The following is a 14889-nucleotide window of genomic DNA, read 5'->3' as shown; positions in this document are numbered from 1 at the left end:
CTTTTCCCCTCTACATTAAACATATATACAGTTAATTACTGAAGCTGACAGACACAAATGCCATGTATTAGGCGCTCTCATACGATAAGCAAGCTGACAGTACTGTAACAACACATGGCTGAGGGAACCCTGCCAGGAACTGGCATCTACTCACTTGTACATGCTTGCAGTCGTGACCCCTCGCCGGGAGCTGAATCCGCCGGAATGTGATCGGACACTTCAGAGACACTTTAATAGCAGTCTGCTCCACTCCATCTTCCCCATTTAGTGTTGCATTGCCAGAGGAAGCTGCCACACTGCTGAAGTTCCTCTTGACTGTTCAGGAAGAAGGTGTGTATAGATGTGAGAAAGCACGAGTGTATTGTAAGTTTTAACACAAATATGAAAGACCAACACTTCAACACTTAAGGGGCAATTTAATGACCAGTATACCCACAGAGGTGTCGTCTGTGTAATTTAGACCATTCTACTGTACAGACAAACCACCACACATGCATATCAGACAAGTGCACCACAGTGCTTGTCATACAAGCACTGAAAACAGCCCTAGATAAATAAAGAATAAATCTTCCTTTCAGGTGAGTCAGAAACAAATATGGGGGAAAAGCCAGAGAGATTCTCCTGGAATAGGACAGCCTTCTTTAGGAACTAAGCTTGTGTCCTTGGAAATTCATTACCTCCACGCAAATAGTCCGTAATATTTGAGGATACCAAGGATTCATCTACCCACATCATGTTCTGGAAACTCCTTAAGTACAGCTTAAGGTTATCAATGAACAAGTAAAAATCTGGTGTAGAGATAGCTTATCACAACTGAACATAGGCATTCTGGAAAGTCATCACCCACACAAAATGCAAACTCACTCTTAGTGATGCAATGTTCTGCTGGGAGGAGGCGTTTCTTTAGTAGACCTTGAAGTACAGAGCGAACTGATGGCCGGTGCACCAACTGCAACACGAACAAGTGTGACTGCAAGAAGACACATTTTGTTAGGAAGAGAACCAAACACACACGTTCAGTACACTCCTGAACAGAGCTGCACTCTTCCCTTGGACACTTGGTTCCTGTGAGAGCCTGAGGCTTAAACATAAAAGCTGTTTCTGCTCTGCTGAGCACACACGCTCCCTTATGGATATTCTGCGCACTGTGCAGTTGCTCCATGCTTAATGTATACAGGGCTTTAAAAAAAGCAAGGATCTTCTGCATTTTCTCCCTGCTTAATATTCAGCATACGTACAGCTGACATATTAATCTCTGACAGCAGGGTTTATTTTTAAAACCCTGGACTGTCTGACACAGTCTAGCCTACCTGCCTGCCCTCAGACTACGTGGGAAGTTGCAAAAACAATTTGCAACTGATGTGCCTGGAATCAGTTGAATCTTCTTACCCTACACAGAGCTCGTTGTGGATTCACAGGATGCTGCCCCCTGCTCTTAGCCACCAGATAAATGACATTACGCAGGGAAACATTCGTGTGAAGTAAAGCAAAATGGGTGGATGGCTTCTTGTCAAAGTGCCTCACACTGTGACCTTGTGAGAGGTAGCAGCTTGCTTTATTGTCAGTGACAAGAGAACAGTCAGAAGCTCAGACTGGATTTGCAGAACAGTCTGCATTAAAAATACAGTACTCAACCCTGAGAGTAACTAACCCATGGAAAAGGAGGAAGGGGAAAGCTGAATGGTCTCGATTGCATCATTGAATATGAGTTTTTCATCTGAAAAGGTATTTGAAAAATCATCACCAGCACCAATGATTATGATGGTGATGTTTTCATGACAAACCGTAGACCATTTAATACACTGTGTAAATGAAATTAGTACCATCAGCAGTCTTCAGCACAATAATCTACTTCTACAGCAATAGACTTCAGCCACCTTGTTACACAGGCACACATGAGATGGTAGGAGACCAAACTCCCTTCCTCCCCTAGACCATGAACCTTGTCAGAGAAGGTTCGCTACATTCTGCAGCAAAAATTTCCATACTAGCACTCTGACTGTGTCAACATCATAAAGTACAAACCTTACCAGAAAAAGGCACGGAAAAAAATGAGAGTAAGGCTCTTTCAGCTCAGGCAACACTTGCAAACTGTTCTAAATGGCAAACTCAGCACCAGCAGCTGCAGCCGTGAGCTCGGTGTACTTACGCAACAACACGCCGTGACTGTAATCTGAATCGTGTTTCTCCCTGGCTGGCAGACGTGCTTCAGGTGCAGAGGTTTATGAGATGTCTTGTTGTCACCACGTTCGATGGTAAGTGGGGTTGCATTAACGCTGACCTGGACTGAAGCTGGCCAGTTTGTGTTCATTTGTCTGTCTTCATGGTGATAGCACTTAAACTGCAATTCCAAGTCAGACCTGCACAACAATCAATAAATCTTCCTTTAACTTTGCTTTCATACTGCAGAAGGAGGTTGTTTTTATGCTAGGAACATTTTTCTTGATCAATCAGATTATTTTTCTTGGATTATTGCCATTAAAGATATAACATAGTTCCTTCATAAAAGCCCTTAACAGAAGCAAGTCATGATGAATTCATAATGCAAACATGCCCCAAAGTTGTTCATATTTTACACTTATAAAGGCCTTTTCAAGGAAACATCTCAAACCTCTTTGCAAACCCAGGCCATGGAGTGATCCTGCAGAAAGAAGAGTGTTAACATCAGGTAGGTCCCTCCTGTGTTAGGAGTTAAGAATAAGAAAGCAATATGCTGCAGTGGGTTGTGTTGGAAGTCTGGATTCTTCACTACCTCCGAGCACTTAAAGAAGCACTTGAACGAACACTTGTCAGACAAAACACAAGTACAGCTAATCCTGCCTCAGAACAGGTAAATCAACTCAGATAAAATGACTCCTATATCTCACCCTCCACCAAAATCAGCTTCTGTGATTCTAAATTAACATGGCTGTGGATTAAATCTACCCAATTTAGACCTTTCAGGGCATGAATTCCTCCTACCTCTCCTATAATAACTTCCACTCATTATTTTGCTCCTCAGAAATTAGTTCTGTAACACCTCCAAAAAACGAAAAGGCTGAGATTAAGTTAATCACAAATTAAGTGGGTAGAGACTATGACTTTAGTTTCATAAATGTACTTTAACCTTGTGTTAGGAATGAGTAATTTCAAGAAGAAATTTAAAAGAACACAGAAAACTGAACCAAAATGTCAGAATTCTGCTGTTCATGACAGCAAAAGACAGCTCAAAGTTTAAAATCTACGTTCCTGAAAAATCTATGTTGCCTGAAAGAAGGTATCTTTGTAACATCCAAGAGGAGCAGCTCATTCAGGAGATTATCACCCTAACATCCATTTTCCTTAAGAAGACTTCAATCTGACTCAACATTATCTTTCCCGGATTTCAAAACACCAAGATTTAGCAGTGGACACAAACGTGTGGGCCTTTTAAAAAGAAAATTATAAAACACAAGTTACCCAACCTTTCAACATAATCCATCTACATGAAGTCTTCTCAGGCTTTTTTTCAATATTTTATTAACCATTTTCTGAAAGCGCTCTCTGCAAGTTCCACTCAGTTTCTCATCTCAAGAGAACACAGCACAATAACCCAAACCTGGAGGGAAGCAAGGCATGGTACCTCTGATATAAAACCCAAGCACATGAGGTGAGCAGGCCTGCTGAGTGTCACAGGGTGATGACAGACCTCAGGAGAGCCTCGTGTTCTCAGCACACAGTGTCTCCACCGTGGGACGTTATTAATAACAGAGCAGTGTGACGACTGAACCAGCTTCAAGGAGACATTTTCCCCGCCTTCAACCTTTCTGTTTCTTGTAACTATGAAAAGTTCCCATGGGGAGAAAAATACTTGCATTGCTATTCATTATGTGTGTACATGTGAGAGGTTTTGCCGAATATTTTAACGGGCAGAAAAATATTGAGAATTGGCTCGGTTCCACCATTCTCTATAAAAACCAAAATCCATCCACACATGTGACTAATTCATTTTTCTGGCATCCATCCAGCCCTGAGTTAAATGACTTCATTACTGGACTATCCATTCTCCCCACTGTTAACAGGCTTTTCAAAACAGCAGACCTGAGCACAGTTTACCTATGAGTCTTCATTAAAATAAGTTTAAATAAAGGCTATGTGTTTGGTGAGCGAAGGAAGAAAGAAAGAACAGATATTAAGAAACAGCCTCATGCCTCAGTGAAGCACTATAAATCTACTGAATGAGCCAGCACAATCCCCAGTAGTGATTACTTATTAATAAGAACTTGCAAATAACTGCCAAAACTCCCTCTGCTGCGAGTACTCCACGATAATGAAATGCAAGTAAGCAATAACTGACCTCAAAGTTAGGTGTTAATTATTGGATGTGGTCTGCCTGCAATCTCCCTCCCTCCCAACCCCCAGGCTCCCTCAGGGCACAGGGGCACTGTGGCAGCAAGGACTCCTGCATCCTGCAACAAGCCTCCGCTTTAGAGCCAGAGTCCATCCCGGGGCAGGGAAGCAAGCGCATCTCTCTGCCTGCCTCACACCCTCCACACCAGGAAAATACAAGTCTCCAGTGGATTCCAGTGAATGGGAAGAAGATCCTCACAGGAAAAAAAACCTGAAGCTACACCTGCAAGCAACCTCCATGCAAGATGCCAAGCAACTAACCAGCCTCCACAGTGCACAGAGAAAGGCTCAGACAATGCAATCAGCAGCCAGGATAAACACGGAGATACTTTCTGAGAAAAACTGAACAAAGAGATGAAATTATTCTGTAGTATTTGAAAATACATAAATTTTAAAAAAATTAAGGCTATGATTTTCATTTGATCTAAGGCCTTTCCATGAACATGGTGCAATCAAAACACACCCTGGAATCACACAGATCTCCACTAAATACAGGAAAGTACCACCAAGGAAAAAATATTCCTCTGTGCTGGAAATAAGAATTCACTGTAAGTGAAAACCAGAAGCCTTTGTATGAGGAAAGCTATGTTCTCACACTTCTGAGCTGTGCTTACTTGTGGAGTCACAGAACAGGGGGAATTTAGGAAGTTAGCTTCTGAAGTTCAGAGGATTTAAGCACTTGTCTTTCCAAATGATTTTACGAAGCCTCTAAATTGGGTCCTTACTCTTAGTAGGTTATTTTTCATTATCAGATACTCTACACCATTTAATTTAAGCATAAACTGTAAGAGCCCTACAGAGCTGCTACTGCAACTAACATTTCAGAGGCCACAAAGCACCTGGGACTTCAGAGACTCCCAAATGAAAGTTTGTAGTGGTGTGGGTTGGGCACACCCCACTCCTGCTCCACCCAGAGCAGAAAGGATGCAATAGTTGCAGTGGTTTTTCAGATGCTGCGTGCTATGTGCTATCAGCAAGGACACGCAATACATATTGCGAAGCATTTTAGAATGTGTTGTCTCTGGATAATGACAGGTGAGAGTACCTGCGAGTTAAAAGGACATTCTTCCTATCCAGGCTACAATTTTTGAAGTGAAATTCCTGGAAAATCTAAACAAATTGCCTCTGGCCTGCCACTCCTCTCTCACGGGACGCATGACTTGCACAAGGCTGAGCTTACCTCCACATCAGTGTCTGGTGTACAGTTGGCCGTAAGTGAAAGACGTGGTTACTGACTGCCAGGTTGTGCTCCAGCCGGAAGGGCTCCAGGACAACCCCATCTCTCACAGGGAACGTCAGGCGCAGCTCATCGTTGTGGTTGGCTGGGATCGAAGAGGGAGAGAAAGCGTGAACTTTCCCTTTAGCATCTGCAGTGCAATAATAATGTGTATATTTATAGAGAATAGTAACAAATTGCACAGTGATCTGCTACTGGGTCTATCTTAGCAGGCTCATACACACACACACAAAAGACAATCAAAAATTACTCTATCATCTAACTGATACAAGTGACAAGGCTCAAACTGAGAGCAAGGCACAGCAGTCTTCTATTATCCCACACTTCACATTAGGACCTTAGCATTCCAGCCACAAACAGAAATCAGGCATGGCAAGAATTCTCAGTTTTTATTACTGGATAGGTTCTGTGTCCAAGCTTACTCTGTTGGTAGAAGGCTGAAAACAAATCTCTTAATTATGTCAAACTGTGATAATGTTTGTTTTCCCTGCTTTTAACAGGGCTCAACATTACCCAATTAGTTTCATAGTTTCATCAGCTGAAACTATGATATGACCAAAGACACTGGTATTCAATTACTAGCTGAGCCCATAAGATGAGATTTTGTGGTAACTTACAGCTGATCTATGAAGTCCAAATGGCTTTAAATCCTGTGTTCTTGCCCAAATAATACTGCAGCCCATCTTCTTCTACTTGATTTTTCAGCTATCCTGAACTCCAAACAGAGCTGCAAAGTGCTAATGCAGCAGCAGTTATTTTACAGAAAACATAAGGTTCTCCCAGCTCCCTAGTAAGTGGTAACTCCTATTGTTCATCAGTCACTTCAAACCTTCAAACATCTCACGCTAGTATCCAGAGAGATCTTGTTATTCCTGCCCTGTTCCCAGCCAGTGTAGCTGTGACGCTGAGTGGCTTTGAAAGGAACATATATCAATTTCTGGCACAGTACTGAATATTCCTAAGAAGCCTGTACAGATCACAATAGAGACACTGCTATAAATATTCACATTTTATCCTACTCTGCAGTGTTGTTCAATGAATGGCTTTGCCCTTGAACAAAATAGACCAAATGGAAGTTCATACAATAAACAAGCCTACAAAGCACACATAACATAACCCAAAATCAAGTGTTTCATCCTCAGGAAGCATATCAAAGGAATAATTCTGGAGTAAAATCCTTACAAGTTTAACCTGGAAGAACTTTTCTGATAGTCTATTTTAGAAGAGCAGAGCAATCTTTCTCTTTCCTGTCCACTGGCTCAAGTGAGCCTACACTGTACATGCCACCTATTACAACTTAACAACTCCAGCCTCTCCCAGAGCAGCAATCAGAGATACTTTCCAGACTCTGAAATGTATGTGGCAGAGAACAGAGGAACAACAAATGACTGCGAGGGCATTCTGTTTGCTACTCACTTGGAGGTGGTGGTAAAGCATTGATATTTGGTTTAATGTCAGGTGGGAATGGTGGTTTGACATCCTGGTTAGGTGACAGGTATGGAGGAATATTGCTCCCTGGTGTCATGGGTGGCGTGGGGTTTCCTGGAACAGGTGAATGAGGGTAATTTGCCACAGGTACAGGCCTTGATGGCTAGAAAATAAATAACATCACATTGTTATTGCAGTCTTGAAATAAGAACAATAAGCCTTGTGAACAGCACTGTTATCAAATACCAAAGACAACAGACAAGGGAGGGAGGCCCCTCTGTTTCTGGAGAAGAAACCACAGGATGTCCCATGAAGCCTTCAGGGAAGAGGCACACTAGGAGAGCAAAGAAGGAACTGAAACCAGCAGACCAGCCAGCTTAACTCAGGCAATGACCAGATACAAGCAAGGCTGCTAAAAGCTTTACTGTGTTCCTCTGAATGCTCTCTTTCCAAAACCAACCAGCCATTTGCTTCAGTTTTTCCACTGCACCACAGCCCACCCAGCCCTTTGTATCTCTCTGCCTTCCTCCCAAAATAGCCGCAGTGCACAGAAGCCTACATGAAAAACAAAATCCAAAGACACGCAATTAGACAGTCTGTGTCCTTTTTACTTCCATCTATCCTTTCTTCCACCCTTGTTCAACTCCTCAGAATTAAAGCTCTGGGGGTCAGGGGATGTTTTTTACTCTGTGCACCTACAATTTGATTCCATTCCTAGCTTGCTGCTAGATAAGATGAACTGATAGAAAAAGGATAGTTAAGTATGAACAGTAGCTATGTATTAAAACACCTCTGGTTTAGTTTCTTATAATTAAGGGGGTGGTTACAGCCAATGGAATAAACCAACAACCCTGATGCGAAGGAAGCTGACATTAAACAAAACTGCAGCTGCATGGCTCTCTGTGCAATGGCTCATGTACCACACACAGAAACACAGCACAGTGTCAGAAGACGAAAATCTTTACAGACAGCCCAAGCACTGTGACTTCAAACCTGATTCTGTATCTAAATGCTGCTCTGCTAACCTAAGCTACTTGAGAGTGCGTAAGAGGAGGGGTGCCTTCTCGAATCTTAAACATTTAAGTTTCCATCCATCTTTGGTTTTTATCTTTGACACACACAGTTACTATCTGCACAATCACTACAATTCAAAGGGTCAGGTTTTGTCTGTGGCAAGCTGGAATTTGCCCTATCCCTAACCAGAATAATCTGCCTTTTTAACAAGATCTCTTTTTTTCTGTTTCCAAAGCAGTCAATATTTGAATACAATATAGGGGATACATTGGAAAGACAAGAAATTCCCTGTCAGAACTATCTGGTAAACAAAAAACTTAAACCCCATCTAAAATGAACCTACATAAAATGTATTTAAAAAATACGTCACTTAAAAACTTGACAGAGATCTCCTGCAGTTAGTTTAGCATAAGTGACCGCACTGGAATTATTGTATAGAGGTTCTGTCTGCTCCTCATGTTCTTCCTGACAGTGAACTGAAAAAGCTGCCATGATGCAACAGGCATTCCTTTGGGTACCACAGTGGACAGCATGGTTGCACACAGAACAGATGCTCTACAGAAAAGGGTTTTGCTTTCCCTTTATTTTCAATGGTGTTTTCTGTGTGGATCACATCAAACAATTCCAATTCAACACCAATGTGCAACTTAGATTCTTTCAGCCTACATTCAAAATCATAATGTGGTCCAGATACTTCAACAGCTAATGCTTTAAGCAGGTCAGAACATCGATGGTCCTCCCCATTTTTATACTCACTGGAGTACCTGTGTGCAATAGATCACTTTTGTGTGCATTTCAAAGGCGGTAAACCTCAGCAGACCCTCAGTGCAACCTTAGTTTGCAGAATACAAAGTGCTCAAGATGTATCCATAGGCAGGTTTTAGGCAACATTTTAACAACTCTAGTTCTTGCCCAAAACAAGCAGCACAGAGGGAAAAGACTGAGAAAAAAGGAGGAAGAGGTTGGAAAAAGTCACAGGAACTTCAGTTCAAAGATGAAACCTACAGCTGGAACACCTTTCAAGTTTGGCCTGGCTTAATCCTACAGTGACCACTGTAGGTCCGAAACTGGAATGCTGCAATATGGAACTTGTTTATTACAAATTTCTATAGTTGCATTCTTGCAGGGGACCATGAATAGGTGAAAATAGTACACCTGAATCCCATTAGGTACTTCTTTTTACAAGCTATTTTTAAAGCAAAACCAACATTTTCTTGTAAAAGCCCCTAATGAGCTGCAGCAACATTCAATTTTCTTTATGAACTGCTCTGAAGTTGCAATACAACTTGGCTGATTGACTTGATTCTATGATACCCAAAACACTAGTAAAAACTCAGTGTTTTTTTTCTCTCTTTCCTTTAGCTATGTACAAGCAGTATCTATGAAACCATTAATGTGACTTCATTAATAAACGGCCACCAGAATGGAACAAGATAATCTAAGAATTCTTACCTTATAATACTGCCCCATGTTGACTGTTGGAGGAGGGTACTGCGCTGTGTTTTGCTGGCTTGGCATCCTCTGTCCAGGATAGTTGGGAGATGTAAGGGGTCTTGGAGGGTTGGGAGTGGGGTACTGACCAGGCTGGTTTGGAAACTGGCTGTTTGGTCCATACTGCTGGTTTCCATAATTTGGCTATTTCAGGACAGGGATACAAGAAGACAAAGATGTTTTATGCAAACAGCTTTCTAGTATAGATTGTTAGCATACATTCAGTAGCACAATCAAAACAAACAAAAACTCCTCCAGATAAATACTTCTTAAAAGCATAAAAATCTTGCAAACCAAAGTGGGGTAAGACACACACACTCAGCCTTGCAATGCCGTCAAAGGGCACTGTGCTTGAAGAAACCAGAATTACAACCAGATGCAACGCTCACAAAATCTCTGTGTTTTTGCAAGTGCTAGCACACCCAAGCCTGGGGCTCCTTTTTCAGATGTAGCATGGAAGCACAAAAAGAAAAAGTAAAATAAAAAAAAAACAACAACCAACCAACCAAAAACAAAACAAAAAACCAAAAAAAAACCTGGAACAAGGAAGAGCATAGAAGCTGTGCTGCTCACATTTGCTTTTTCAACCCAACTGCTCTGCTGGCCTCTTGCTAAAGTGTTTAGCAATACTTTAACAATGAAAGAGAAGTTCTTACTAGTTATGAGCACTTTGCTAGTGCCAGCTAAGATTGTACTGTGGTTTTGGAATTGAAGTCATGAAAATTAGAACTCTAAAGGTAGTAAAATGTCAATTTGAAAAATCAACTTATTGATGTTTTCATAAATGAACGTTTCAAAAAACAATAGGCAAATACCATCTGCAAAATTCCAGCCCAACAACCATGCAACATTTATGGCACTGTTCAGAACTGACTTGTTAGAAACATGAACATATTCACTTACAATGAAAAAACCTGATTCTGAAGCAGCAAAAAGAGATTTAAAGTCATCCTTAAAATATGAAATCTGAAGAAAAAATCATGTGAACAAGCCACATTTTGTGTTTTCTTAACTTATTTGTAAATAAGTGGCAGTATTTACAGAGTGAAAAGCCTCCCGAGAGAAGCAATTTAATGACCATCATCTTGACTAACATAGCAAGGGTCAACCTGAATAGTTTAAAGCCAAAAAGGAAGAGCTGCTCCCGCTTATATTTTAATGGCTGTAGCCCTGTCAAGGCTGGAACAAAGATGTACCTGTCCTAAAGGGATGTGCACCACACATTACCCGGTATGTTGCAACTTGCAGTGAAAATAACAGTGTACACAAAATAATGCTTATTTTATTACCTCTCCTGGGTATGGTCTCTTTATGCCCTGTATAGGCAAAGATTGGGGCCGTGGACCTGGATAGGCCTGCTGAGGCATCCTCTGCCCATGGGTGCTGAAGGGGCTCATTCCAGGAGGCCGAGGCTGGTTCATGCCCATGGGCGGCCCGCTCATGCTGGAAGGTGTCATTCCTGCTCCCATGCTTGCTGGGTTCATGTTGCCTGGCATAGAGGCAGGACCACGGGGACCAGGCTGGTTCATAAACTGGTTGTTGTAAGCCTGAGTTGGACCCATCTGGAAAGAGGAACAAACCTTCAACGGAAGAAGAAGAAAAAAAAAAAAAAGAATAAAATGCGACATGCATTTATAAAATGGGAAGAGGGAGCCGAACATGCTTTTGGGGAAGGGAGGAAGGGAAGGATTTATGTCGCATTTTCCTTCAATGTTCTCTAACATTTGATGGGCGGTGATGTTATTTATAATAAAAATCCAATTGGAATTGGAAAAGGCTTAAGAGTGGAAGACAGATGTAAGTGTAAGGTGAGAAATTAAATTGTTTCAATTGGCTGGTCTAGTACTGTAAGATAACAGATTAGAATGTTGGCTGTGTAAATAGAGCACAACACTACAGTTTCTAAGACCCTGTGTTTCCCATCACCTGGCACATGGACCCATATACTTCAGAATTCAGAGAAGTAAAAAAGGTAAGGAGGAAAAACCTGAATTGATCAAGCCCTTGTTTATTTTAAGAAAAAAATTATTCCATGAAGTCATGAGATGCTAGAAGTTATAGATCACTGGAAATTCATGTCTCACATAGCTGCCCTTATAGACAAAATTATTAAAAACCAAATCCCTTTTCTGTTGTTGTTTCCTTGTTTGAAGGGAAATAACCCAAACAACCAGCTGCAGTTAGAAAAACAAACAATTGTCCAAGAGCTACAAAACCTATTGCAAGATTCTAGAACATTTCACTAGGTACTCAAATTTAGAGGGCTGGGAAAGGCAGCAATATTACATCAAGTCAAATGCAGCTGTAACTTTGAGAAATCTTCAGGTTTTTTTAAGAGGCAAGCCCTAAACTACGAAATACAGTTAGGCAAGTTTTATTGGGAAAAACATGGGAGACTGACTCATACCTACAGACACACAGTCCAGCAGTTTCTCATAAGCATTTCTAACCATGCTCATGCGCAAAAAAACCCCCATACAGTAGGCACCCTAGCAAAGACAACAGTGAGAAGGACAGCCAATATGAAGACGCTCTTACCGGTCCATACTGGTTCATGTCCTTATTCTGTGTTTCCTGAAGGGCTGCCACAGTGGCTGTAGCTGTAGCTGTTGCTGTAGCAGCTGCAGCTGCAACTGCAGCGGCGGCAGCAGCTGCAGCTGGCTGGGTGAAATCAGCTGGTGGCCTCGTGTGGGGGGGAATCCCCATTCCTGCGGGGGTATTTGGGCCTCCAGGGTAACTAACAGGGAAGAAAAGAAAGAAAGCCAGAATTAAGATGTGCCTGGTGGATTTTGTTTTGAACGTTGGTGTGATCCTCACCTGGAACTGTTCCAAAAGCACGTATCAATGACTAATGAAAGCCAGCAGGACAGGTAATTAGTGTGTAGGGGAGACACGGGCTGCATCTACAGGTTACACCTGTTGCCCAGGTGCAACAGTCGTAGGGCTGCCACTGGGATTGCAAGGCACTCCCAGCAGTCATTTCGGGGGCACTGAACTGCTTTGCAGCTCTGTAGCTTCCTGCAAAGTAGAACTGAACTCCTGAAAGTTAATGCTCAATTAATCCCAGTAGTTAATCCCAGTAGTGTAGGGGCAAATGCGCAGCAGCAGGAACAGCGAACTTCCTCACGAAAGCACATTCATCTGCCTCAGTGGTGAATTATGGCAAGTGTTCAAAATATCATAAAAGCATTTCTCCCTGAACCTTAGCAGAAAGGCCAGGAGAGACCCAATGCAATCAACTCTACTGGATCCCACACAATGTATTTTGCAGTTCCTACCCATCTCCTCCATTGATCCTAAGATAAACTAAGCTAAGACATGCCTTTCCCACCTCAAATTATCAAATATCTTTATAAATATGGGTCAATATACTGTCCCCATATTACAGACGTTAATACAAAGCTGAAGAAACTTTTTGGCTTGTTCAAGGTCACTCAGTAGATCAGTGGCAGAGATGAAGGAAGAGATAAGCCCTCTCTCCCTGAGTGCCCAGGCTTATATTCTTCACACTAGACTGCCTATGCTAACAGCAGCAGTCTTTTCAGCAGCCTTTGCCATGGGACCATAAATAGTGGTTTCAGTTAAGTGCCCTCACCATCCCCGTTTGCAAAGTACAGACACAGAAAGTCAAAATGTAACTAATGCCAGACTATTAGTTTTGGATTTTATGACTAAGGCAGCATTTATTTCCCCAAAATAAATACACAACATGACCATCCTTTTTAACAAACATCTTCATTTCCAATTCTTTTCGAATTCTTGCTGTGGAGTAAGTCTTTGGGCAGAAATATTCTGTTACATAGGAAACTACTTTGCCCAATATTCAAGATCACTCCTCCATATGCACATAGAAATTATACCATCAATACCTTTCACATCCTGGCCTTATTAAATGTTAATCATTCCTAAGCCTGTGGTCTGTTTAACAATCTCTCTTAATTAAAACTTTATTTTGGAGGTTTATTAGAGCTAATTGATTGACCTAAGCCATTTCCATTTAATATGATGAATTTCTTTGCAGTTTGGGTAGCTGATTTCTGAAGCTGTAAAAGCAGTATGTGCTTCAGTTAACCAGCATAAAATATCTACTGAGACTTTATAAAATTAAAATAAGCCCATGACACTTCTGCCAGGTCACTAAACCAAGCTTCATCAAGTATTTACATCCATTTTCCACCTCACAGAAGTAAATCTTACCTGCCACCAAAACCTCCACTTCCAGGATAATTGGGTCGCCCATACATGCCCTGCTGTATGTACGGCTGAGTGGAGCCCGCCTTGGCTGAAAATTGTTGCTGCTGTCCAGCAAACTGAGGGGAATTGATTCCAGGGTTGCTGGTTGTCATCCCAGAAGCCATGGGATTTCCTGCTGGGTTCATAGGGTTGTTAGCATTTGCCATTGGATTTCCCAGCACCTGCAAGAAGAAACATGAGAGTAAGGGGCTGTACCTTGAACTACTTCAAGCAAATTAAGTTGATTTGCTGCAGTCGTTAAATTAAAACTTAGCCACCCTGTACTCTGAACTCTAAAGAGCACAGACCTCACTGATGTCTGGGTGCACATTCCTGGTGATTTCTCCTTTTGCCATTTCCAAACAAACGGGAGAGTATTTTAACTAGGTGGAACCCAAATTAATATGCTTATAAAAAACGTTTATGACAAAGACGTGCTACAACCGTGCTCTGACCATTCAGCTGACTACAAGGAAGGACAGAGCTTTTTTTCTGGGTGAGAGTGAGGGGGTGAGGGGTTTTTTGGTTGGTTGGTTGGGTTGGGTTATATTGATTTGTTTGTTTGATGCAGGACTTTGAAGTAACTTGGAACTAGTCAGTCCCACTGGCACAATGCAAAGGGTACTACAGATGCAAAAATGGTGAAAGAACATATTTCAGTAGCTTAACCTATTCTTGAATCTCTAAATAGCGTACGAAAGTCAATTGGTTATTTTTATTGCTTCTTGTAAAAGAATCCTCTGTTCTCTTTATAAAAGGATGTGTTTTGCATGCTAAAAGGATTTTTTTTTTCCAAATTGCTACAATTTCCATGGAGATGTAAGTGTGGCTGTTCATGGATCACCTGCATGAGATATCCCAAAAAGTCTCCTACTTGGGAAGAAACTTAGTGGTCATGATTTTTGCAGAAGACTAACTCAACAGCTTCAGGCATTTGAGAAAGGGAATTGGTGAGCCCAGCTCATTCCTTTCCCTCAAAGACTTACAGGAAATCCTGACATTCATTTCAATCTGCTCTGAACAGCTATAATCAAGCTTCATGTTCCAGAGTTTCACTGCTCCCTTGCAGTGACTCTGAAGAAGCATTTTCTTTCTTCATGCAAAACACTTTTTCCCTT

The 14889-nt window shown here is 41.7% G+C and overlaps 1 protein-coding gene across 10 annotated transcripts in view; it reads right to left on the bottom strand.

Moving 5' to 3' along the window:
- The window catches only part of ZMIZ1 (zinc finger MIZ-type containing 1), a 303291-nt gene that overhangs the window by 19402 nt on the left and 269000 nt on the right, over positions 1–14889 (bottom strand). For 7 of the 10 annotated variants that reach the window (XM_048310656.1, XM_048310661.1, XM_048310658.1 and 4 more), the window contains 9 exons: positions 13736–13953; positions 12077–12275; positions 10828–11118; positions 9500–9682; positions 7022–7196; positions 5549–5735; positions 2150–2360; positions 865–970; positions 155–315 (listed from right to left, as the gene is read on the bottom strand). In XM_048310656.1, coding sequence (XP_048166613.1) covers positions 155–315; positions 865–970; positions 2150–2360; positions 5549–5735; positions 7022–7196; positions 9500–9682; positions 10828–11118; positions 12077–12275; positions 13736–13953 — 1731 coding nt within the window. The remainder of the gene's footprint in view (positions 1–154; positions 316–864; positions 971–2149; positions 2361–5548; positions 5736–7021; positions 7197–9499; positions 9683–10827; positions 11119–12076; positions 12276–13735; positions 13954–14889) is intronic. The other 3 variants (XM_048310660.1, XM_048310659.1, XM_048310666.1) reach the window with 3 other exon arrangements.

The sequence above is a fragment of the Corvus hawaiiensis genome, chromosome 8 (assembly GCF_020740725.1).
Source record: "Corvus hawaiiensis isolate bCorHaw1 chromosome 8, bCorHaw1.pri.cur, whole genome shotgun sequence".
Classification (NCBI taxonomy): Eukaryota; Metazoa; Chordata; class Aves; order Passeriformes; family Corvidae; genus Corvus; species Corvus hawaiiensis.
The sequence above is the reverse complement of the archived record's forward strand: the minus strand, read 5'-3'. Positions and strand labels throughout refer to the sequence as shown.